The sequence below is a fragment of the Taudactylus pleione genome, unplaced genomic scaffold (assembly GCF_031769625.1).
Source record: "Taudactylus pleione unplaced genomic scaffold, aTauple2 ptg000016l, whole genome shotgun sequence".
Taxonomy (NCBI): Eukaryota; Metazoa; Chordata; class Amphibia; order Anura; family Myobatrachidae; genus Taudactylus; species Taudactylus pleione.
In genome coordinates, this window is record NW_028284418.1 from 33951402 (window position 1) to 33977710 (window position 26309).

A 26309-nucleotide genomic window follows, 5' to 3' on the forward strand; every position below is an offset into this window, starting at 1 on the left:
GGAGAGCATTCCAAAGGTAGGGAGCAGCACGGGCAAAATCTCGGATGCGGGAGTGGGAGGAAGTAATCAGTTGGCTAGAGTGTCGGCATGCATTAGTTGAGCGAAGTGGACGGGCAGGAGTGTGGAAGGAGAGAAGCTCAGAAATGTATGCGGGAGAGGATTTGGTGAGGGCTTTGTAGGCGAATGTAAGAACCTTGAATTGGCATCTGAAGGGGAAGGGGATCCAGTGTAGGGCTTGAAGGAGAGGGGAAGCAGATGTAGAACGTCTGGAGAGGAAGATGACCCGAGCAGCAGCATTGAGAACCGATTGTAGTGGAGAGAGGTGAGAGACTGGGAGGCCAGCTAGGAGAAGGTTACATTAAGACTTTGAATGCCAGTGCAGATTTTACCCCTCTGCATGAGTACTTCTGTACAGGACAATGAAAGCACCTACACACCAATTGTTTGTCTCAAATAATTTCATCACGTTTTGGGGTTCATTGTTTAAAATGCAGATCTGATACATTACTCTTCATGTATTTTATCTTAAGCTGGCAACATACTGCTCATTCTTGCTGCTGCTGCACACAATCATTTTCTCCTAACACTTGTAGTGGCTAAATTGGAAAGGATCAAGCCATCGCCCATTTGTGCCAAGCAACAGATCACTTGTTTAGCCTCTGACAGTGGTCGTCTTGATTTGAAAGGATCAGAATCAGGGTTTGCTGTCGTTACAGCTCACACTCTGCTGTATCGTGGTGATATCAGCGTACATTGGCACCTTTAGCTTTCTGTTGTCTGCTTCGTCATAAATTGCCTTCTACATACCCATTTGGCATTGAAGGTTTAAAGTGTCATGAAAATAGTTCACTTCTCTCGTGGAGATCAGGATAACCTGCGGTGATGGTTTATTTGCAATAGCAGCTATTAGATGATATGTTTAATGTCAGACATATATGGAATCTCTTATCAGAAAACCTCAAACTTTTGAGAGCAAAAGAGAGAAAAGTAATTGGAATAGACTGTAGCTATGATCACCAAGTGCCTCTATCTACAGTCACTATTACCCCTATCACATCGTAAACACGGGTCGGACCCGGGTTTTGAACCCGGGTCAGACCCATGTCCGGGCCTTTCACATCCCCTTAATAACACGGGTTATTCCCGGGTTATTGCGGATTTGGTGCCTTTTAACTCAACCCGGGTTGCCCATGTTAAAACAGTGTGATGTAATTTTTAAAGGATTTTATTGGTTCACAATTATGATGACGTTTTCAGTAAAGAAAAGGAGGGGCTGGGGAATGCTTGCAGTGCAGATGACTGTGTCATAGGTCTGCTTAGCGCAGTATGGCCAAATGCATTGGCACACAGCTCAAAGAACTTCCAGTCCATGCGGGCAGCACCACTGTGATTTTCTATTGTGGTCGTTCACCTTATGAAATTGCTTCTTCAGTGCATTCAGCTTATTGACGACCTGCTGTTGACTCCTGATGAATCCAGATGCAGCCAACATTTTACTGATGATGTGATAACTGGCACTGTCAAGGATGCAATAACTTATCTGTTTACATATTTCTTCCTCACCCCTGATCTGCAGCAACTCCATTACTTCTTCATCACTCCAGTTTGCCATGATTCCTCCAAAGTGAAAGTAAAGTGCAGTATAGTACACTGTGCTGTCTGTATATAGCTTATTAATAGCTGCCTTTTCCCCAAAGTGTGCAGTGCAGGACAGTAATGTAAATACAGAGACATGTGCTCTGTGTGCAGGCTGGTCAGCTGACTGGAAAAAGCCAATCAGCACTATTTTCTCAGACTCTGGTCGAATATCCTGGGTCTGTACCATTTAAGAGCCAAATAACCCGGGTCCGACCCGTGTTTAACCCTCCTTTTAACCTGGGTTAAAAACCGGGTCGGTCGACCAGGGTTATTCATTTTGGTGCTTTTTAAAATCGCGTCGACCCGGGTCGAACCGGCAATAAACTGGGAATAACCCGGGGGTTATTTTGGCGATGTGAAAGGCTTATATGTGGAGCCCTGCTAAACAATCTCAATGAAAGGCAATGTCAGAGGCAGTTTTGGGTAAGGGTAGAATTAGTGATTTTAAAACCCATCCCCTGCTATTTTAGGATTTGTTCCCACATTATCTGGAGAAAAAAAACATCAGAATGTGTCTATTATTCTACATAATAGATCTCCTATGTGCAGTTATAGGCTGATTGTATCTTGCTGTTATCAGGAATGATGAAATAGTAATGCCAGAGGAGCAGACCGGTCTTGTAAAGGAAAATTACATGTGGAGTGTACTGCTACACCGAGGTGCTACCCCAGAGGGCAACTTCCTGCACGTGACCCCAGGAAGCTATGATCATGACCTCTTCACAATGACTTGGGGACCAACCATTGCCGCCTTGTCATATGTATTTGACAAGAGCTTGGAAGAGACCATTATTCAGAAAGCCATATCTGGTTTCAGGTAATTATTTACATTTGCTCTTGTGACTACCTCAAAGGTTTATTTTTGCATAAGGGATGTATCAGATTGGATTTATTTTTTTAATTCTGTATTTAGAATTTGTATAACCACTGTTAAGTTATTTCTCTGTGCTTGTCCAGGTGCGCTCTAAGAGAAAACCACAGGTGTAATTGGGGAGACGAAGTCATCTCTTTGCTGTAAAACCTATGCAGCGCTCTTAGTTTTTCCTGCCAGTGACACGTGCCACAGATTAGACAGCTATAGATCTCCGGCCTGCCCTATTTCATCTGCAGCCTTCTCTTGTTGCGCTTTGCTAGGAATCCAATGGGAGAAGCAGCTCATCTGCACCAGAGAAAATGTTTGTCCATCTGGTGTCTCGTACTACCTTATTTAACAATAGTCACACAGATTAAAAAAAGAATTAGAAATTCACATAAAACTTTTCTTTTTCTATTTTACAGTCTGGGCATTATTTAATATTTGAACAGGGCATGAGATATAATTGAGAGATTGGTTTAAAAAAAAAAAAAACTACTCTTACAACATAACCGGCTTTATACTACTGGCTGGACAATATGAGGTGGTCTGATTTCTAATTAGAATTCTAAAGCCTGTGAATTTTAATCAGATTCTTATTAATAGTCTCTCCTTTTGAGCTTCATAGACAAATACTATTCTGTCAGTTGTTTAATTTCCTAATAGTTTAATTCCTTTTAGCAGTTCACTAAATACAAGATTTCTGCAAGGTACTGCACAATGGTGTTTTTACAATGTCCCAAAGCACAACTGACTTGTGTACAGACTTGGGTATATTTACCAAAGTGGTGTGTTGAGATATTTATATGGCATACACATACTACACAGCACTTTATTTCAGCTATTCACATCAGGCACATTGGAGCTCACAATCTATATTCCCTACCACATGGACCCATATACACACTAGGGGGTATATTTACAAAAGTCAGAGTTTTTAGAAGTGGAGATGTTGCACATAGCTAGAATCTGGTTGCTGCTATTATCTTCTAGAAGGTGCTAGTTAAATGTGAAGTAGAATCTGGTTGCTATGGACAACATCTCCATTTCTAAAAACTCACTTCAGTAAATATATCCCTAGGGCTCATTTTTATTCAGAAGCCAATTATACTAATAGTTTTTTGTATGGAGTGTGGGAGGAAACTGGAGCACCTAGAACCCATGCAAACACGGGGAGAGCTTACAACATAGTGCGTTGATCAGGAATTTAATTAATGACCTCAGGGCTGTGATGTTATCCACTATGCCAACCGTGCTGCCCACTTAGATTTAGTATATCCTATAGATTGTAGGCTTATGGCCCTCTCACCGTTGGTCTGTATGTTATTACCCGCTATTGTTTTATTACTACTTTGTTCCCAATTGTAAAGCACTACAGAATATGCTGGCGCTATATAAGTAAATGTTAATAAATATTCTTGTGTGACTTTGCTAAACTGGCAAAGCTGATGCAAAACACCATTGCTTGTTGTTACCCCTGTGTGTGTGTTTGTCACGAAGTGTTAATTGCTGACGTCAGTATTTCTTTATTTTAGGAAATGTGCAATGATATCTGCCCACTATGGACTAAGTGATGTCTTTGACAATCTCATCATTTCTCTCTGCAAGTTTACAACTCTTATTAGTGAAGTAAGTTTCCATCTTGTGATTATATGAAGAACCACATAATCCCTAGTCCTTTATAACAAATTATTAAGGGGGTACAGTAAGTGCAGGCACATATATATTGACGCTTAGCTGTTAAACCTTTTAGTTATGTTTGTGTAGACCTACATTGTTTTTTGATTTTGCTAGAATTAATAGTTTTTAGCTGTAGTTTGCGTTGGGTTATCAGTCCATATGTGACAGTTTTATATACTGTACTGCTTTCTGCTACATGAGAACATGTTCTGGTTCTTTGCAACGATTTTTACTGTAGTCCAAATACAATCTAGTCAGTACTTTGAGAACAAAAGTGATTCCTTAGCTCTCTTGCTGCAGGCAGTAGAGAACCTGCCCACTGTTTTTGGAAGCAACCTCAAGGCTCAGATTGCTGCGAAGACTGTGTTCAACTTAGCCCACCGGCATGGAGATATTCTGCGCGAGGGTTGGAAAAACATAATGGACTCAATGCTGCAACTGTTCAGAGCCGAACTGCTGCCCAAGGCAATGGTTGAGGTGAGAAATATGTAAAGCTACTGTACAGTTCTGAGGTATAGGAGAAAGTAACATGTTACTAGTATAAAAAAGTTATGGAGCAACCTGAAGGACAATGGGAGCAGAAAGTACACATCCAGTTATGGGCAAAAAAAAAGCAAAACATTAACCCTTTCAGTTCCATAGATGTAGTATATTCAGCAATGCCTTTCCCACACTTTGCATGCAGTGACCATATACCTTACATCACATGGCACTCACTCTGATGACTTGCAAAAAGCAATGGCGATCTGACCACTGCTGTCTCCAGCACTAAAGGGACTTTTGGGTTTAGTAAAACACCTAGCATCTCTGCTGGTTATGCATTGTGTTAATATATATAAAAAATCTTTTGTAATGGATATCAGAGACTGTGAGATAATGTAAACACATGGTTAAATAAAATTTAAATTGAAAGCTTACTATTACGTTTTATTATGGCCCAAAACATACTCCAGGTGCCTTTATTAGAGTGAAAAGTGATATGTGATTTTCCGGGTGAAACATAGGCAACTTTAAAATAACTAAACTGAAAGGGCACACGCCGATTTACAATTGTGCGCAAACCTGTGGCAGAATAGGGGATCAAATATTTCTCAGTGGGTTGTTTCAGCCAAACCTAACCGGTGCATTATTAATTACAAACGAATACAGGTAGCAGAATTTTTACTCTGGAAAGGGCTCTGTATAAAAGTAAAATGTACAAAGGCATATATGTTCATTATCTTTAATAGGAACATTTGCTGCAATGGTAGATTAACAGAGGGGCACATATTTATTGAAAGCCCTAAATTGAGTATTGTACAACTTGTTGAATGTTTTAAGCACCCAGTAATAATGTCTGTTTTGACAGCCAGTTAGGTCATTTTATGGGTCATAGAAGATTTCAACTGAACATGAGATTGGGATTCTTAAATTGTCAGTACTACTGTTAAAATCTGGTAATTGATCTTGTTCGAAATGTAAAAGTTTTTTTTCTTCTTATCCCTGAAAATATGATGTGAATGTGAAGTCTTAATAAGAATATTGAACAAAACGTAATTAATAACTATTCCATGTTTCAGGTTGAAGACTATGTCGACCCCAATGGAAAGATTTCTCTTCAGCGGGAGGAAATTCCTGCAAACCGGTAAGTAGAATATTGTAGTCAGAGGGGACTGATTTGAATTATTTGTTCACTTTCAAGCTATTTTTTAACATAGTTAAAAAGAAAAAATACTGATGAATATTATGAATATTAGCGCTCCCTATATGACCGTACAGTGTGGGAATGCTGCTGCCATCCAACAACACTTGCAATTACATATAATTGTATAATGGTAAAAGTTATTACTAAAAGGCTATGATCAATATATATATATATATATATATATATATATATATTACACTAAGAAATAATAATTAAATAACATGAATTAATACATAAAAAATCTTTGCGTATACACCAAGATTATATAAAACCTGTATATACAGGAAAATACATATGGAACTTGAATTGTGATGTAAATCAATTTCTATTCCGAAAAACAAAACAATTATGATATTCACACATTTGTAAGTGTAATGTTTGATTCAAACTAACAATATTGATATTCACTGTGTTTGAAAAGAGCGTCTATTAATCGTTTCCTTTAGCTGTTTTGAGAACAGAACTGGTTAGCAGAGGTTATGTCCGTTATTTGGAAAAAGACTCTGCTGGGTGGCAATAGAGTGTAGCAAAAATTAGCGTCTGGAATGTTTTTAATCTTACTGGCATAAATTTGGGATATTGATATCTAATAAGTTGGAATGAGCTCACCCACTTAGTTGTTACACCGTGGCGTCTGTGGAATGTCCTCTCATCTGGTTATATCCCATAGCAACCTGCGGACATGTGCGGTGGGGATCAAAGACTCTTCCCGATAGCCGAGCAGAGATTATACAGCCTCGTGCTATGATAGAATGCCTCAGTTCTTCTAGCTTTCTCAACGCGTTTCTGTGTGCAGAAACTCGTTGAGAAAGCTAGAAGAACTGAGGCATTCTAACATCGCACGTGCTAACGAGCGGCAGGACATCATTAGAGCCGGCCAGTGCTCCCACACATCTAAAGCTATCATATTCCGGCTACCTTTTTCTACTCTTCAACGAGAGATCCTGCTGTGTGACCCAGCTAATTCCAAACGGGGCAGCTCGGCAAACTACCAAGCAGTCTAAATCGCCCTACTGACAAGAGAGCACATGGTGCACTGCACTTGCACACTGCTTTATCTGCCCTTGATTTGTCCGCAGGTTGCTATGGGATATAACCTGATGAGAGGACATTCCACAGTCGCCGCGGAATAACAACTAAGTGGGTGAGCTCATTCCACTTTATTAGATATCAATATCCCAAATTTATGCCAGCAAGATTAAAAAACATTCCAGCCGATGTTTTTGCTACTCTATTGCCACCCAGCAGAGTCTTTTTCCAAATAACGAACATGACTTCTGATAACCAGTTCTGTTCTCAAAACAGCTAAAGAAAACGATTAATAGACGCTCTTTTCAAACACAGTGAATATTAACATTGTTAGTTTGAATCATAAACATTGCACATACAAATGTGTGACTATCATAATTGTTTTGTTTTTCGGAATTGAAATTGATTTACATCACAATTCAAGTTCCATATGTATTTTCCGGTATATACAGGCTCTATATAATAATCTTGTTGTATACTCAAAGATTTTTTTATGTATTCATTTGTTATTTAATTATTACTTTTTTGTGTATAGTGTATTCATTCTCATAGCCTAGTAATACATTTTCCCATTGTACAATTATGTGTAATTGCATTTGTCGTTGGAATGCGCAGCCGATCCCTTTCAAATTATTTTTTAACGTATCTGGTGTTGCAACTGCCGCTAGATGTCATGTTTTCAGGAGTTGACAATAGAGTATGTTTGAATTAAAGGGACTATCCTGAGTAAAATGATTCCATTTACAATATCGCACAATGTGTAACCAATACAGCCTATAAAAATAACAGTGCTTACACCCTGGCCCTGCTGGATTCAGTAAAAGCCAAATTAAAAAAAGGAGCAATTTGCATCTTGGCAAACCATGTTGCACTGCAAGCAGGGGCGGAAAGTCCAGATGACAGCGGAGAAGCTGCGCTTTTCTGGAGCGCCTACTTCTGCTCACTCTCCCCTCCCTTTCTTTTCCTTTTCCCCTCTCTCCCCCATTCAATGCAAGCTGGAGGTGGGGCGGGCAGTGAGCTTGGCGACCTACACGCCAGGGTATTCTGGTTAATGGTCAAGCCGGCACTGACTGCAAGTGTGGCAAGATTGAAATGTGCAGAGAGATTTATAGTAGGTCCGGGTGTATCCTAGCTTAATTCTAAAGTTCAGGGTAAAAAAAAATCATATGATCAATGCAAACGCCTCTGAAGGAGGCAGTTTCCTCTAGCAACACATCTTCTGAAATAATGACTACATTACTGAAGTTTGATGCGACAATTTGAGGCAATTTAAATATCTGGAAAACATTTGGATATCTCCCACACACATGTTAAAACTTTACACTGGAGCATTAAAAGGCTATTCAAGCTGAGCAGCAGCAGTGTCCTCTCTCCCTGTATGATGTGCCACTGCAGCCGCCACTGATATTGGGCACATGAGTGTTCCGGGGTGGGACTCCCTTGCCCCCCGACCGCCACTTTGCGTAACCAGAAATGAGACTTTCAGTGGCTGACTTTATGCTTGGATAGGAGGGAGTGTGGATCTCCAGACAACATAGCATCCCTTCCCTAGCAGGCTTTATTACACCAAAACAGTCTTTCAACCTGAGGTCATTTCTAAGTTTCACTTAAATCAGGAACATTTTTTTGCAGCTTTAAATCGAAATCAGTCTCATTGGATGATGATCAGGTATTAAAAATGTGTATCAATGCCGCTCGATTTTAGAAAACTGATGATCTTCTGGTCCTCTTGAATTCCTGCAGCTGAGGTTGGCCTGCCTCATAAATGATAGCTAGATAGATAACGTACTCAGCACACCTTTGTTGGGGCAGGAAAACCAATTACTTACAATGTGCATACTACTAGCTCAGTGAGCGCCTGGTAATCAGTGTAGCCTGTAGCTGAAGCTAAGGAGCTGTGCTGTGTGCCACATTGTTCTCTGTATGTACTTATGCTTTGATCAGTTTTGACCTGAAGTGTTGCAGCACTGTGCGTGTACCCATACAGGAAGCTTAGATACGTCGCCTTTGGTCCCTTTTTCCACCAAAGGATGAATGAGAAAATAATTTTCACACTTGGTTTAAATGCTCTCTGTACCCCTATAGATTCAGAGTTTACCAACGTTAAATGTTTTTTCCCATTGTGATGTTTTCCTGTCTTGGTTAGTTTGTCTCTGGTCCAGTCTTTGGATTGGTTCAGAAGATAAGAGTTCCCTGTAGAGTGGGCAGAGAAGAGGGAGGAGCACAAAACATACAGATATGTCCTCCTAAACCTTACACCTATACAGCGGTAGACGCCCCGAGAGGTGTAGCGTACCATCATCTTCTTCTCGTATCACAGACGCAGCAAAACACTACTCGCACTGTACTACAGACACTGGGCTGCGACATTAACCGCACAAGAATTTGTTTTAAACCCGTACAAAGTCACAGATGAAGCACAACGGGAATTGTCATGTGAAAAAAACGCGGCTGCTGCATCACAGCACTTTGTATACAGATTCAGACTACTTTACACATAGATGTATAAATGTCACACATCAGATTCTACAGTAGTTTTGTTGCCCCCAGTTGTTTGGTTTTTGCAATTAATATGCACATTTTGAGCGAATCGGCCAGGATCTGGTGCGCTATTTGCCGCGACCTGAGCAACAGTGTATGAGCACACATCTGTACAGAATAAGTGCTGTACAGTGTACATATCCTATATTTACCTCAAAATGATATGATATGAGGTATTTGGGGATGTAGTCGTCTCAATCCTGACGGCGTCATCCCGGCAAGAGATTTAACATAGGCGTCGAAAAGCCGACACCTATGTTAATCCCGACGCTGCAACGCCGAAGGACACCACACTGGGTAAGTATTTCACTTAGCCCCGTGGATGGGGGGGTTAGGTTTAGGGCACCCCGGGGGGACAGCGTTTAGCACCCCCCCGATGAAGGTTAGGGTTAGGCACTAGGGGGGAGTTTAGGGTTAGGCATGCCCCCGGGAGACTTAGGTTTAGAGTGCAGGGAGGGGGGGGATGGTTAGATTTAGGGGAATCGGTATGGAATCCCAGCTTCCGCATGGCCGGCAGTTCGATTCCCGGCAGCGGCAGCCCGACATATCAGCAGAGCCTGGCAGCGGAAGCCCGACAGCGCTGGAAATCCCGATCGTCCCTAAGGTAAGTATAAACTAACCTGACCTGACCCTCCCTAGGGGCGCCTAACCCCCCCCTTCCCCGCTGCCTAAACCCCTGGGGGGGTGCCTAACCCTAACCCCCCCTTCCCCTGGCCTAACCCTCCCGGGGGATGCCTAACCCGAAGTCCCCCCCAAGTGCCCTAAACCTAACCCTCCCCTAAACCCCCCCACCGCGGCTGTCTGCTCGCGGCGCCCGGCATCCCTTTGATCGGGATGCCGGGCGCTGGTCTCCTGGCGTCATTTATCCCACGCCGGGATAAAGCAGCCGTGAAGCCAGCTGTCGGTATGAAGATAGCCGGTTTCCCGACTGCATACCGATTTAGGCACCCGGGGGGGGGGGGTGTAAGGTTAGGCACTATGGGGGGGTGTTAGGCACCCCTAAGGGAGGGTTATGGTTAGAGGGGTTAGGTTAGTTTTGGGTTAGGCACCCCTAAGGGAGGGTTATGGTTAGAGGGGGGAGAGAGGAGAGTTAGTATACTTATGTGCGCCCGTTGGGATCTTCATCCATCGGTCGCTCACTGTCAGGATTAGAACCAGCGGCTATTAAGCCGTCTGTATTTCAATCCCATTTCAGGTATTTGTACCATCTTCTGCCTAAGCTTGAGCTCATACACCATGTTACTTGCTCAGCTTCATTTTAGGGGGTCAATCCTATTGCGAAGGGTTCGAGTTGCCGTTGCAACGGCGTTAAAACGCCGGCAATGGACCGGCACCTCGCATCGTTCGCGGCCTGCTCTGAGCCCGAATTCCCTGAATTTTGCTCTGAGCCCTATGCAAGCAATATTCAGCGAATCCAGGCTGCAGTAAAGTGCGGCCATTGCCACGATGACTCGCACCGGTGAGATTATAGTGGCTAATGGGATTGACCCCTAAGAACCTTGTGGAGATAATAAAAAGTTGACTATTGAATTGCAGCTATGAAGAGTCTGTAACAAGTAGTGTTGGCACTGTTGCTTACTGCTTTCATCTTTTCCTAGCGGGGAGTCCACTGTCCTGAGCTTTGTCAGCTGGCTGACCCTCAGTGGCACTGAGCAGTCCAGTCTAAGGGGACCTTCTACTGAAAACCAGGAAGCAAAGAAAATGGCTTTGGAGTGTATAAAGGTAATTTAGCTCAATAACAACAAGAAGTTAGTACAACAGCATAGTTACTGCATCCTTTTCTAACCATAAACTTTATGCATAACATTTGCCCTTGGCATAGTCCGTGCCTCCCAGGATACTTTTTAACCACTGAATAGAAACTGTCTGTGTTGCGTCTGTAGTACTTCTTTCTTGTACCTTCTTTGTACTGAAATATATTTCAGTGAAACACTGTTTACATGCCCTATATGTTTGTTGGAAATTGGGCTATGCACAATGGGATAATGTGAAAGTTTTTTTAGGAAGTATATCTTACTAATTTTTACAAATACACAAAATGTCACTAAATCTTTGTAATATGTGTTCTTCTATATGTCTGCATTATAGTTATGTGATCCAGAGAAACTTATCACAGAGAGCAAGTTCCTTCAACTTGAGTCTTTACAGGAGCTCATGAAGGTAAGGGCAGGAAGATACTGAGACTCTTGGGGGTATATTTACTAAAGGTCTATTTTAATCGATTGTGTTTCTGAGGCTAAAATTTACTAATACTTAAATTTTTTTTTTTTTTTTTTTTTAAAGCAGGGAATGGATAGGTTTGCTTCAGTATCGTGAACATATACAATTGTGTCCACATACACCTAGCCTCAAATCACACCAGATAGCCCCATTTGGCGCACCACAGACTTTGCCACTAATGGTGCATACACACGGGATGATCGATAACGATATCGTTGCACGATCTCCCGGGTGTGCTGGATGATAGATATCGATCATCCAGTACACCATGTACCCACCAACGACTATAACGATCAAGATCGCGGGTCCCTATAGTATCGACCAGGTTGGCCTGCATGCACGGGCGATGGTCGATATCGTTATCGACCAGGTGTGCCCGCGCATCGCAGGTCGTTGGCCACCGAAAAATGGACGATATAATCGATATCGTTCTCGTTCATTCGTCCATTTTAATCGTACCTTGTGTACGCTCCATTAGATGCGCCATGTAACTTTTTTTTTTTTCTTAAACTATGCGTTTTAATCTGCTACTTTATACCAGTTCTTTTGCTGCAAAATACTAATCTCCGCATTGTTATGCTTAATTGATACATTATTCCAATTATGAGGCCACAAAATACAAATCCTGATTACCAAGTATACTGTTAGCAAATTAAGATGTAGAATTCAGGAAAAAGTACTTAATCTGGGTAAAAAAGGCAAAAGACAAAGGTCCTATACAAATGACTTGTGCCAAGCATGTTATACTTACTCTGATACATTATACCAATTCCTCTGAGACAAAAAATACTAATCCTGAGGAACTTAGTACGTTAGTAGCAAATAATGTATTCAATTGCTGGAATCGCTGTGCGTCCCGTAGTGTGAGTCATGCCAGGTGTCTCACACCTTGTGGTGCAAAAAGGATAGGTGACTGAGGACTCATCTGTAGTTACAGCAAAGCTGGCTCCGTGAGGCACTGAGAGAAAGTTGTGGCTTTGAGCTGTAACAGTAGCTGCTCAGCACTATTTAATGCAGTAATTATTCTCTCCACCAACTGTACAAGAAATAAAAAAATAAAACTGGTGTCTGTGCAATGGTTGTTTGTATAAATCATTAGGCATTGAACGCAGAGGTCGAGCAGGCACCATGTAAAGTGGCCCACCAGAATTTCTCAATAACTTCTCAGGGTAGAATTGTCTTTGCTGATGTATCCTGGTATGCTACATTGGATCCTAACTATGACTGGTAGCCATTTTAGATGCAGTAGGTGCCCTCCTTATGTCACTGAGCATTTTCGGGTATTAATGCTGCCATATTACTGGGTGTCTTATTCCATTCCACTACCACTATAGTGTAAACTTCATCTGCTGGCACATTTATTGGGCAAATGCTACATGCATTCAACTTCTGCATGGCGTACTAGTGGCATATTTGGGCAGAACGTTGGCGCAGTGATTAGGTTGCTGCCTCACACTGAGGTCTTGGTTATGTTCTACTTGTGTTTGCGTAGGTTTTCTTCCATGTTCTCCTGTTTTCTTCAACAATCCAAAAATGTACAGGGAGGTTAATTGGCTTCTGACAAAAAATCAACTAGGATATTAGGGCATGTGCGGTAGGAAATATAGATGTAAATCCACTGCTGCATAGACTGATGTGAATGACTGACTAAATATTCTCTGTAAAGTGCTGCAGAATGTGCGCCATATAAATAACTGTTAATAAATAAATAAATAAATCACGGGGCATTAATTCCACTGTGAATGTTACTGGCATACAATTACGTCTATTGGCATATTACAGGGCCTTAATTCTACTGCTAAACTAATGGTAATTCTGGATGATTGTGCAGCAGATAAGGTATAATCACCTCTGGGTTATGGTAATAATAAATTGTCAGATGTGTAACAGTCACACACTACCTGGCAATTTGTAGGATATTCCTGCTGGTGGGCTGATTTGGAGCCATAAAGGGTACCTCCTTCGGTGTCTTGAAAACACTTAATAGAACCTGATATGTGCTTGTCAAACAATAGTAGATTAATAGAGATCATCGTGCGAGTTAAAGGACCGGTAATTACTAAATTAATATAATTCCCCCCTCCCAATTATGTGATACTATACCCACCTCCGTTCCCTCTTTATCTGCTTTGCATAACATCATTAAGGAGTTCTGCTGGATTAACACTATTGCCTCAAACCATTAAAGGTCCCATCTTCAGGTTGTCGGTGGAGCATGCTAATGCACACTCAGCTGACTTGAATGCCTGCTACTCTTCCAGTGTTCAGACCAGAAGGGAAAAGAACACCACATGTGATGTCTTGCAATGTATAATGACAGCTGTGGGTATGCTGTTGAGTGTTTAATATGTAGCTGCCATTGTACACTAAAGGATTTGATCACAGGAGTCCTGCTGTGTTATCATGTTCTACCATTGTCCTGCTCCTGGTATAAACACTGAACTCGTTTTTTTATTTATGGTGCTTTAAAAGTTAATTGTATACCAGTTTTTTACATGAAGATGTCCTCATATTTCTAGGCTTTGATATCTGTGACCCCAGATGAAGAGACATACGATGAAGAAGATGCTGCCTTCTGCCTTGAGATGCTGCTCAGAATTGTGCTTGAAAACAGGTGCATAAGTAATTGGATTCTCAAATCTTGTGTTCCTACTGCAGTCGGAGGTCACAGACAGCGGTGGGGTTGGGGGGTATGCACTATAATCTAGAACTCAGGGCACTGGTAGGAAAGCTGACTTATCCTCTATCTATAAAACCAGAGTTTCTCAGAGTTTCTGGAACTGTGGACAGTGGGCCTGATTGAGACCCGCTCGCAAGCGGGTCGATAGCCGGGCAGTGCGCGCGAGCGAGAAATCACTCGCTCCGGGGCTCGCAACAAAACGGAGAGGCTGTCGACAGCTCGCCCCGTTTTGTAGGCGGGGAGGGGAGTGTGGCTGGCCAAACGGAGGCGTTCCTGAAGGCTCTTTCGATTAACTACATATATTTTTTGGCTCTTTGCCTCCGACTAGTTGGCCACCCCTGTAGGTATGGTGGCTTCATTGTACTTCACATTTCCCAGATACTTGTGAGTGCTATCCAGGGTGTTCACTGCACTGTATCATACTGTGTATTTTGTTGTTCTTGTGGCTATGGCTGGCAGAGGAAATAATAACAAGCAGCCTGATGCTGCTCCTACTCTGGTCTCATACCTGCTACTAAGAAAAAAAACACACACTTTTTAAGCTACAAAAGGTTGTTTTACCAGAGTTTCCTCACTCTGACCAGCTATCTGATCACATGAGTGAAGCTTGGAATATGTCTGGCAAAAGGTTTCAAATTCCAAAACTGTTCAGTTCCTTTTACCCTCTTCCAGCTACTGATCTAAATGGGAAGTTCTCCCAGCAGTGGATTCTCATGTAACACGTCCGGTTAAAAATGCCACCTTACCTATTCATACAGCAACCTCCTTGAAGGAGACTACAGATAGATGTATAGAAGCTTGTCTCAAATTTATATACTCTTACAAGAGCTATTACTCATCATGCTAGGGCTACGGCCTGGGTGGCAAAAGCCAGTGAGAGTTGGGCTGAGGCCCTAGAGGAGACATTTCCCCCTGATGCTTCGAGGGAACAGCTGTCCTACATATCTCACATGAGACATGTAGCCCCCTACTTAGGTGAAGCAGGTATGGATATGGCTCTCCTAGCCTCCAGGATATCTGCCACTTCGGTAGTGGCCCGCTGTATTCTTTGGCTATGTTCCTGGAAAGCAGATTCAGAATCAAAATGGGCTGTATATTCCCTGCCTTATGCAGGAGACATCCTATTTGGTCCAGAATTGGATAAAATTGTGACTACTTTGACGGCTAATAAAACGGCGTTCCTGCCCTCTGCATATAATTCAATGCCGCGGACGTCATCCTTTCAGTCCTTTCGTCCTCAAGGTAAAGCCAAGGCTCAGTCCTTTCCACGACAGCAGACATCAGCCAAGGCCTCCAAGCCTAGGGCCAAACAGGCCTGGGCTGCTAGATGTCCACCTGCCAAGTCTGAGGACAAGCCTACAGCCTGACAGGGCTGGCCTCTCCCTGTGGGGAGGCCAACTTCTCCCATTCGCCCAGGTTTGGCATCAAACCACGTTGGATGCCTGGGTAAGGGAAGTGGTCTCCCACGGATATGCCCTCTTATTCCTGAGGTGACCCCCCTAGCAGTTATTTTGCACAGGGGACCTCCATCGGACCCAACCAGGGCCCTGCTGCTCCAAAAAGCCATTCAGTCTTTACTGAATTCAGGAGTAATAATTCGGGTCCCCTCCTCACAATGGGGCAAGGGGTATTATTTTACCCTTTTCTTGTTTCAGAGGCCCAATGGGTCTCATCGACCTATCCTCATCCTCAAATCTCTGAACAAGTTTATCAGGGTGCCCAGGTTTCGTATGGAAACCTTCCATTATCCTAGCTATGGAGCCTGGGGATTTTATGGTATCTCTAGACATTCAGGGCACTTACTTACATGTACCTATAGCACCTTCTCATCAACAATATCTTCGATTTGCTATACTACAGCAACATTACCAATTAAAGGTCCTGCCGTTCGGTCTTTCAACGCACCCCCCCCCCCCCCGGGTATTACCAAGATTATGGTAGTTAAGGTGGCCTCTCTATCTTCAAGGGATCAGACTGCTCCCATACTTGGATGACCTTTTGCTGTTGGCCAGCTCCTCAGAAGCTCTTCACCACCATCTGCAGGTAACAATTGCTTTTCTTCAAATGCATGGTTGGCTGATCAACTGGAAAAAAATCTTCCCCAAAACCCTCTCAAAAGATGGTACATTTGGGAGCCCTCCTGGACTCTCGAGTTCAGAGAATCTTCCTAACAACGCACAAGATTTCAGCAATCCAGCTCAAACTACACAGACTGCTCCACAGTCGCCGAGTGTCAATTCACTCTGCAATGCAGGCCTTGGGATCAATGGTGTCCACCTTCAACATGATGGAGTTCGCCCAGTTTCACTCCATGCCCCTACAACAGCTGATCCTCCCCAGGTGGAACGGGCTACCCCATCTGCTCAAATCCCAGACGATGGGCCTCCCCCCAGAGGTTCGCTTGTTCCTAGCCTGGTGGCTACAGACTTCCCATTTGAACAAGGGTCGCCCCTTTTGGATCCCTTACTGGGCTCTCCTCACCACGGACGAAAGCCTCTGAGGGTTGGGCGCAGTAACCGGCCAGCACTCCTTCCAGGGCCGGTGGTCCCCAGTCGAGGCAGTCAACATCAACATCCTGGAACTTCAAGCCATCTACAAAGCTCTCACTCTGGCTAAGAATATTATGAAAAACAGGCCAGGACAAGTACAGTCCGACAACGCCACGGCTGTGGCCTACCTCAATTACCAAGGGGACGCTCAAAGTCAGTCATCAATGACAGAAGTGTCCTGCATTCTCACATGGGCCGAACGCAATCTCCCAACCATCTCTGCAGTGTTCTTCCCGGGGATTCTCAATTGGGAAGCGGATTTCCTCAGCCATTACAACTTGCATGCAGGAGAATGGTCTCTACATCCAGAAGTCTTTCAGCTTCTTGGTGGACAAATGGGGTCTTCTGGAAGTGGATCTCATGGCCTCAAGACACAACAACAAACTTCCAATTTATGGAGCCAGAAGAAAGGACCCCCGATGTGGCCTTCATATTGTCAGTGAAATGGAACTTCCAATTGGCATATCTCTTCCCTCCAATATCCCTGTTTCCTCGAGTGCTTCGAAAGTTCCAACAGGAGGGGGGCACAGTCCTGTTCATAGCTCCGGCTTGGCCCAGACGTCATTTGTACTCCGATCTTCAAATGCTCTCCATAGACGTTCCTCTTCAACTTCCTCTACGAGTAGACCTGTTGTCTCGGGGTCCGTGTCTACATCCAGACCTAGCCCGTCTGCCTTTAACGGCTTGGCTCGTGAGACATCCTTCCTAACTGCTAAGGGTTTCTCCAGCTCTGTGGTCCAGACCATGCTCAGAGCACGTAAACCGGCCTCTGCCAGGATTTGCCACAGAATTTGGCATACATATTTCCAATGGTGTGCTCCGAGAAACGATCACCCGCAAGTCTTTAAGGTTTCTCGAATTCTTGCCTTTCTTCAGGCTGGATTGGATCTCGGCCTCCGCCTAGCATCTCTGAAAGTGCGAGTTTCCGCTTTGTTTTATCTGGTGTCAGCGCAAAATAGCTACTACAGTATACCGGATGTTCACACCTTTCTGCAACCTTTCTTCTACATATACAACCTCCCTTTGTCCCTCCTGTGGCTCCATGGAATTTGTCAGTGGTGCTCCAAGCACTTCAGTAACCTTCATTCGAACCCCTGGAATCAGTGGATGTCAAGTGGCTCACTGCAAAGACTCTGTTTCTTCTGGCTATAGCATCTGGCCGTAGGGTATCTGATTAAGGGGTGCTTTCATGTCGCTCCCCCTTTTTAATATTCATCAGGACAGGCCTGTTTTTCAAACACGCCCAGGCTTCCCTCCCTAGGTGGTTTCTCTCTTCCACCTGAATGAGGAAATCGTGGTTCCAGCCTTTAAATCACCAGACCTCTTGGCAGGTGATTTGGATGTGGTCCGAGCTCTGAAGATCTACAAGGACCGTACTACTTCCATCAGAAAATCGGACTCCCTCTTTGTCCTATATGGATTCCACATGAAGGGATGGCCAGCTAACAAACAGACTCTGGCCAGATGGATTTGCATGACTATCTCACAAGCATACATTCAGACTGGCCTTCCTGTGCCGGCTACAGTATCTGCTCATTCTACTCGCTCTGTGGGTCCCTCGTGGGCAGCATGGCTTGGTGCCTCAGCTGAACAGCTATGCATGGCGGCCACCTGGTCTTCTGTCCACACCTTTATTAGGTTTTATGCCTTTGATACATTTGCCTCTCAGGAGGACCCTACGCCCAAAGGAAGCATCCTATCAGCTCAGACTTGTTCCCTCCCTTGAACAACTGCTTTGGGTGGACCCTGAAGAAAAGGAGAGTTATGGTAAAACTTGCCTTTTGTTAACTCTTTCTTTGAAGTCCATAGGGGCCACAGGGCACCCGCCCTGACGCTCCTAGCTTCTATGGGTTTCTTCTCCTGGTCACTTGTTTCCTTCTCTGTGTGAGAGTGTGATTCCTCAGTATACCAGTCTGTTTTTTTTTTTTTTTTTTTTTTTCTCCTATCCTGCTCCTGCCTTGGGCTTGTTAACAAATTGAAGTGCTGTTGGTGTCTGGTCCTCCAGGTCCCATCTACACCCCAATGTCTCCCTGTGGACCCTATGAGAGTTAACAAAGGTAAGTTTTACCATAACTCTCCTTTTTATGGTGTTCCACAAGTATACAGCTGTTCTTCCTACCATTTGAAAGTAGACTTTTTGTTCAAAATTAAACAGTGCTTGTTCTGTCCTTTCACCCCATTTTTAGGGGTGCAAAATAGGCTGTGCCTTGCAACCTGGAGGTGGCCTACTGTTTGTGGCTGTAGGTTTCCAAGGATCAAGGTTCCCTCAAGGTGTTTTTTGATATTCAAAGTAAAGACTTATGCACATCCTCAATCTGTTTCTGGATGGATCAGAATGGTGTCTAGCTGTTCTTAATCTGTTGACAGGAATTCCCAGTGGTCGACCTTTTCTGTCTACAGAGCAGCCATCTTTTTCCGAGGTTTTAGAAAACGGAAGGATTCGCCTTGGTGAAGGTTTTCCAATTTTTTTTCTTACTTTGTTATTGGCAAACTGACCAGGACCTAAGTTAGGTGGCTTATAGGGAATGGAGAATGTCTGCTTTTGTTCCAGTGCTCTGGACCTAGTCCAATGTGTCTGTCCTGCTACAAACATTGTTTCTACTTCAGGGTCCATAGGGTATCCACAGGATACCTTGGGGTATAGGTGTGACGTCAGTCGCTGGGCACCATAGAGTTAAGCTTTTCAGCCTCCCAGGATGCACTAGGGTCCCCCTCCTATACCCCGCCCCCGAGCCAAGGCACCTCAGTTTAGTTTGGTGCCCGGCCGGAGTCGGGTGCACCTGTCGGAGTGGGGGCTAGAAGAGCCCCCGAAGCTTTCTTCAGTGCAGCTGTGGCTGCACATCTGTAAGTACAGCATGGACAGTCAGTCCTGACGTCCATGCTGTCTTCCCTACACCCCCGCCGGTACCAGAATGCCGGTACCGATCCGGGGATGCTGGTGAGCATCTGGGGTCACAGCTAGCGGTAACCCCAGATGTTCCGGACCATGGCCGGATCCAAGGGGGACAAAGGTAAGCAGCGGGGTCCCGCGGTGGGTCCCCGCTGGTCACATGGTCCTAAGTCCCCAGGCAGGGGGCTCCCTGGGGACTGGCTGCAGCGTGGAGCCAGGCGACCAACCTGCGCTTTCCACTACCCCCTGGGACAGCGGACCGCAGCAGAGCGGTAGCGCTGCGGCGTCCCAGGGGTTAAATGCATGCCAGGGGAGCGCGCCTTCCCTGTCTCACAGCCGGCGCCTCCCCCGCTGCACACAGCCCTCTCTGCATGCTGCCGACTGGTCCTGTGGCAGCGCTCCTCCCCCAGGCCAGCCTCCTCTCTGCTCCTCGGTGGCCATCTTCTCCAGAACGCATGGTGAACGCTGCTGGAAGCCTGGAAGGAAGCATCGCAGTCTGGGTCCCCCGCATACCTCTCCTCCGCTGTGGTCAGGTCTGTGTATGCAGCGCTGTGTCCTACCAGGCCCTGTGTCTGCGTAGTTGAGTGATCAGCGCTGTTAGTGCAGGAATTGATTTTCTTTGCATTGTATGTGACTGTGCTAGCGCTGCTGCCTGTAACTTTTCTCTAAACTGTCAGCTTTATTACTGTCCCTGTTCTTTCTGCTAAGCCCTTGCGGTGCGGTGCTGCAGGGTGGCCTCTCGCCTATTTAAGATATAATTGGTGAGAGAGGTCACATACGTGGTCCATGTCCGAAAGTGATTTTCCCCTCCGGCTACAGTGTACTACGTGTAAAGTACCGTTAGCGGAGGGGGAGGGTAGCGCGGAGGGCCTTTGCCGGCAGTGTTTGTCCATGGCGCGGCCTCTTACGGTTATAGCACCGGTACAGGAGCCGCCCTGGGCTTGTTTCGCTCAGGCGCTTACAGCCTTAGTGGGCCAGTTAGCTCCGCAGCCCATCGGTTTACACCGATGGGTTTATCCCAGCAGTCAGTGGCGTCGTCACCCAGGCAGGGTTTCCCACGACAATTGGTGGTACCCCACAGTCTCCCTATTTCCCCGCTCCCGGTTTCTCAGGAGCCAGCGTGGGTTAACTCCCTGACGAGTTCTGTACAGCACTTGTCGGATGTGTTGCAGGGGGAGTCTGTGATGCGGCCGCATAAACAACCGGTGGCGTCTCTGTCGGCTCCTTATGAGGATGACGAGGGGACGTCTGATGATGGGGAGATTCTGGATCCTTACGATCAGGAACCTCTCCATACTAAGGACGCTGATGCTAAGTCCAAAGTATATATTCCTGGACTTATTCGGGCGGTCCGCACAGCCTTGGTGATTGAGGACGAAGTTCCCCCAGCGGCTAAATCTAAGTATGCCTTTTTCAAAGATGTGAAGGGCGATGCCACAGTCTTTCCTCTTTCGGGTCAGTTGGTGGACCATTTAGAGGAGGCGTGGAAACAGCCTGGCAAAAGATACCAGCCGCAGAGACGCCTGGCGGTGGCTTATCCGTTCGCGGATAATTATTTTGCAAAGTGGGAGTCCCCTCCACAGGTGGATTCTCACGTGACCCGTCTTGTCCGTAGTGCCACATTGCCGATGCCATCTATGTCCTCCCTTAAGGATGCTACGGACCGCAAGGTGGAGATCTGCCTGAAGTCCGCTTATTCCCTTGCGGGGGGGGCAGCACGGCCGGCTATGGCCATTTGCTGGGTTGCCAGAGCGATGGAGCGCTGGGCAGATTCATTAGAGGCTTCTTTTTATTCTGACTGTCCGGCCGAACAGGCGGAGTTGATTGGTAATCTCCGTGATTCGGCCACTTATATCAACGAGGCGGCCCTAGACATTAGTACTCTGGTGTCTAGAATTTCTTCAGCAGCGGTCGCTGCTCGTCGCACCTTGTGGCTGCGATCCTGGAAGGCGGACGCAGATTCCAAAAAGGGTCTGGAGGCATTGCCGTTTACCGGAGAAGTTCTCTTCGGTCCGGATCTGGATAAGATTGTGGCCACGCTGGCGGCAGCCAAATCGGCTTGTCTCCCGTCGGCCGCTGCTCCTTCTGGTTCTGGACCATCGTCCTTTCGGTCATCTAGGGCCCCGGGCAGGCCCAAACCACAGTCGTTTCCTCGACAGGCTGGCCCTAAGAAATCGGCCAAGCCCCGGAAGCAGGCATGGAGTACCAGACGTCCGGCCCCCAAGCCAGATGACAAGCCTGCGGCCTGATGGTCCAGGTCTCCCTTTGGGGGATCCCAGGGTGGGAGGCCGCCTGCTGCAGATCGCGCAGTGTTGGTCGGCCACTACGACAGACACTTGGGTTCTGGAGGTGGTTTCCCACGGATACGCCCTCTCCTTCCGGCACAGACCCCCGGCTCGATTCTTCACCACGGGTCTACCATCAGACCGGAACAAGGCTACAGAGCTGCGGAAGGTATTGCACACTATGCTCCAGGCTGGAGTTATAGTGCCTGTTCCATTCTCCCAGAGGGGCCAGGGTTTCTATTCAAATCTATTTTTGGTACAGAAACCCAATGGGTCGTATCGTCCGATTCTCAACCTCAAAGCACTCAACAAGTCTTTGCGGGTTCCGAAGTTTCGGATGGAGACCCTACGGTCCATCATTCTGGCGCTGGAACCTGGGGACTACATGGTGTCATTGGACATACAGGACGCTTACCTGCATGTCCCTATTCTTTTGCGCCATCAACAGTTCCTCAGGTTTGCAATCCGCAGCGACCACTTCCAGTTTCGGGCATTACCTTTTGGCCTGGCGACAGCACCACGTGTTTTCACCAAGGTGATGGCGGTCATGGTGGCTTCTCTGCGGCTGCAGGGAGTCCGCATGTTGCCGTACTTGGACGACATGTTATTGGTGGCAGGATCTCCAGAGCTCCTGTTACGCCACTTGGACCTGACCATTGCACTGCTGCAACGGCACGGCTGGCTAATCAACTGGCAGAAGTCCACTCTAATCCCATCTCTGAGGATTCTGCATCTTGGAGCCTTATTGGACTCGGGACAGCAAAGGATCTTCGTGACAGAGGACAAGATCTCTGCTTTACAGTCAAGGGTGCGCAGTTGTCTGCACAGCCGCCGGGTGTCCCTACACTCGGCGATGAGGTTACTGGGCTCCATGGTGTCGGTGTTCGACATGGTGGAATACGCCCAGTTTCACTCCAGACCTCTGCAGCACCTTATCCTGTCAAAGTGGAACGGGCTGCCTCAGTCTCTGAAGTCCCAGACGATTGTGATCACCCTGGAGGTTCGCCTGTCCCTTGCGTGGTGGTTACAGACGACCCACCTCAACAAGGGACGTCCGTTCTGGGTTCCAAATTGGGTCCTGTTGACAACGGACGCCAGTCTTCGGGGTTGGGGAGCAGTTTCGGGTCCACACTTGTTCCAGGTCAGGTGGACGCCGACAGAAGCGGAGCTTCCAATAAATATCTTGGAACTCCGAGCGGTCTTCAATGCTCTCCAGCAGGCACATCGGTTTCTCCAGGGTCACCCGGTGCAGGTCCAGTCGGACAACGCTACCACCGTGGCCTACTTAAACATGCAAGGAGGAACCCGCAGTCGGGCGGCTCTCGTAGAGGTCTCTCGGATCCTGGTTTGGGCGGAGCGCAATCTTCCGGCCATATCAGCGGTCTTCATCCCGGGAGTGCTAAATTGGGAGGCGGACTTTCTAAGTCGCCAGGACGTTCATCCGGGGGAATGGTCCCTGCACCCGGACGTTTTTCAACTGCTGGTGGACAGGTGGGGTCTTCCAGAGATCGACCTCATGGCGTCCCGGCACAACAACAAGTTGCCGGTGTACGGGTCTCGCACAAGAGACGAAGGGGCGTCTCTGGTGGATGCTCTGTCCGTCCGATGGACGTTCCTGTTCGCATACCTGTTCCCTCCGGTCTCCCTTCTTCCACGGGTAATCCGGAAATTCAAACAGGAAGGAGGGACGCTCCTGTTGATAGCTCCCGCGTGGCCCAGACGGCACTGGTTCTCAGACCTTCAGGGTCTGTCCGTGGACAGTCCTCTGCGGTTGCCGCTACGACCGGACCTTCTGTCTCAGGGTCCTTGTCTTCACCCGGACCTGACTCGGCTGTCTTTGACGGCGTGGCTGTTGAGACGGCCATGCTGAGGTCCCGGGGGTTTTCCAGCTCTGTGGTGCGTACCATGTTGCGAGCTCGGAAACCGTCTTCCGCGAGGATATACCATCGCGTGTGGCATACGTTCTTCCAGTGGTGTCGACCGAGAGGTTATGCACCGCGGGAGTTTCGTCTGTCTCGGATTCTCGCCTTCCTGCAAGCGGGACTAGATCATGGGCTTCGCCTTGCTTCTTTGAAGGTACAGGTTTCGGCCCTGTCTGTCTGGTTTCACCGAAGGATTGCTACAATCCCGGATGTGCGCACCTTTATGCAAGGTGTTGTCCGCATTCAGCCGCCCTTTGTTCCACCTGTGGCGCCTTGGGATCTGGCTGTGGTCCTGAGGGCTCTCCAAGGACCGCCGTTTGAACCACTGGGCTCAGTGGATCTTAAATGGCTAACAGCTAAGACTGTTTTCCTTCTGGCTATTGCTTCGGCCAGACGTGTTTCTGAGTTAGGGGCTCTTTCTTGTAGACCCCCTTTCTTGGTTTTTCATGGGAACAGGGCAGTGCTCCGCACTCGGCCCGAGTTTCTTCCCAAAGTTGTTTCCCAGTTTCATGTTAACGAGGAAATCGTTGTTCCGGCCTTTAACTCACCGGGTCTTTCCGTGGGTGAGGCCTCTTTGGATGTTGTGCGGGCCTTAAGGACTTATGTTGACCGCACTTCTTCGTTTAGGAAGTCGGACGCTTTGTTTGTCCTCTATGGCTTCTGTAAAAAGGGTTGGCCTGCTTCAAAGCAAACTTTGGCAGCCTGGATCCGTATGGCTATTTCTGAAGCTTATCTTCATGAAGCCTACCGGTTCCTCCTTCTCTGAAGGCTCATTCCACTAGGTCTGTGGGTCCTTCGTGGGCAGCTCGACGTGGTGCCTCGGCAGTTCAGATCTGCAAGGCTGCTACGTGGTCCTCTGTCCATACCTTCGTGAGGTATTACAGGCTTGACACCTTTGCCTCGGCCAGCGGATTCTCCTTTCTGCACAGGGGCGTCCCCACCCTTAAAGGATACTGCTTTGGGACATCCCCAAGGTATCGTGTGGATACCCTATGGACCCTGAAGTAGAAAATATGAGATATGGTAAGAACTTACCCTTGTTATCTCTATTTCTACGAAGTCCATAGGGTTCCACAGGACTCCCGCCTTGTCGCACCTGTGCTGCAGATGGGCTTTGCTCTGGTCACCGGTTTTCCGTCTCCCTCTGGTGAGAATGTGATTCTTGTATGTGTCCAGATCTTTTTTCTCTCTCTTCCTTCTCCTCCTCCGGCCTATGGCTTGATAACTAACTGAGGTGCCTTGGCTCGGGGGCGGGGTATAGGAGGGGGACCCTAGTGCATCCTGGGAGGCTGAAAAGCTTAACTCTATGGTGCCCAGCGACTGACGTCACACCTATACCCCAAGGTATCCTGTGGAACCCTATGGACTTCGTAGAAATAGAGATAACAAGGGTAAGTTCTTACCATATCTCATATTTTTTTATCGTTGCTATACGTTGTATTGTTGCAATTATTGCCTTTCTATTATGATGCTGCTGTTGCTAAAAGCTATACATTTTACCTTCAGTCCCAATGGCTTGCAACTATGTACCAAGCTGTAATATCACCAATTAGTTGATAGCATTGTGTATAGGCCTATGTAGACCAGCCGAGTGGTGTCTTTATTCTGTCAATTGCACACTTGAACCTACACTACAAACTTGAGTGAAATTCACATTTCCAGGCTAATGAGTTGAGACCACTCCATTTGAAATACATGTTGTGTTCTTATTGCATAGAATTGCTGTGCATGTCTAACATTTATAGCATTCTGCCAGCAATGCAGAATACATTGTGGAGGAGGCGACCTCATCTAATAGAGTATAATAAAAATCATGTCATGGTTTTTATAGAAATGCTACAAAATAAAACTTTCTAGAATGTGTCACAATTTTTAAGCTGCTATTTATGCATATTACAATTTTTATTTCCCATATAGAGACCGCGTTGGCTGCGTCTGGCAAGTGGTGCGAGATCATCTCTACCATCTTTGTGCTCATGCTATTGAGTTCTGTTTCCTTGTTGAACGTGCAGTGGTGGGACTGCTGCGACTTGCTATACGACTCTTACGCCGCGAGGATATCAGTGCACAGGTATATTAACTGCACCAGGCCTGGACAAATTTCCACAAAAATTGGGAATCCCCCCAGTCTTGCACTAAATAGTTATTAAGATTAGAGATGAGCAGGTCTGATTCTCCGAGAACCGAACGCACCCCAACATAGGGGATCCAAGTCCGGCTCGGGTTTTCCCGTCTAACTCTGAATCCAAAACGAGGCAATACATCATCATCCCACTGTTGGGTTCTTGTGGGCTTTGGATTCTATAAAGGTCCGGGTGATCGGCACCATTTTCATTTC

At 46.3% G+C, this 26309-nt stretch overlaps 1 protein-coding gene across 9 annotated transcripts in view; it reads left to right on the forward strand.

Moving 5' to 3' along the window:
• The window catches only part of GBF1 (golgi brefeldin A resistant guanine nucleotide exchange factor 1), a 262887-nt gene that overhangs the window by 188729 nt on the left and 47849 nt on the right, over nucleotides 1-26309 (forward strand). For all 9 annotated transcript variants that reach the window (XM_088475614.1, XM_088475616.1, XM_088475615.1 and 6 more), the window contains 8 exons: nucleotides 2219-2455; nucleotides 4027-4120; nucleotides 4472-4648; nucleotides 5731-5795; nucleotides 11024-11147; nucleotides 11514-11585; nucleotides 14165-14259; nucleotides 25889-26042. In XM_088475614.1, coding sequence (XP_088331740.1) covers nucleotides 2219-2455; nucleotides 4027-4120; nucleotides 4472-4648; nucleotides 5731-5795; nucleotides 11024-11147; nucleotides 11514-11585; nucleotides 14165-14259; nucleotides 25889-26042 — 1018 coding nt within the window. The remainder of the gene's footprint in view (nucleotides 1-2218; nucleotides 2456-4026; nucleotides 4121-4471; nucleotides 4649-5730; nucleotides 5796-11023; nucleotides 11148-11513; nucleotides 11586-14164; nucleotides 14260-25888; nucleotides 26043-26309) is intronic.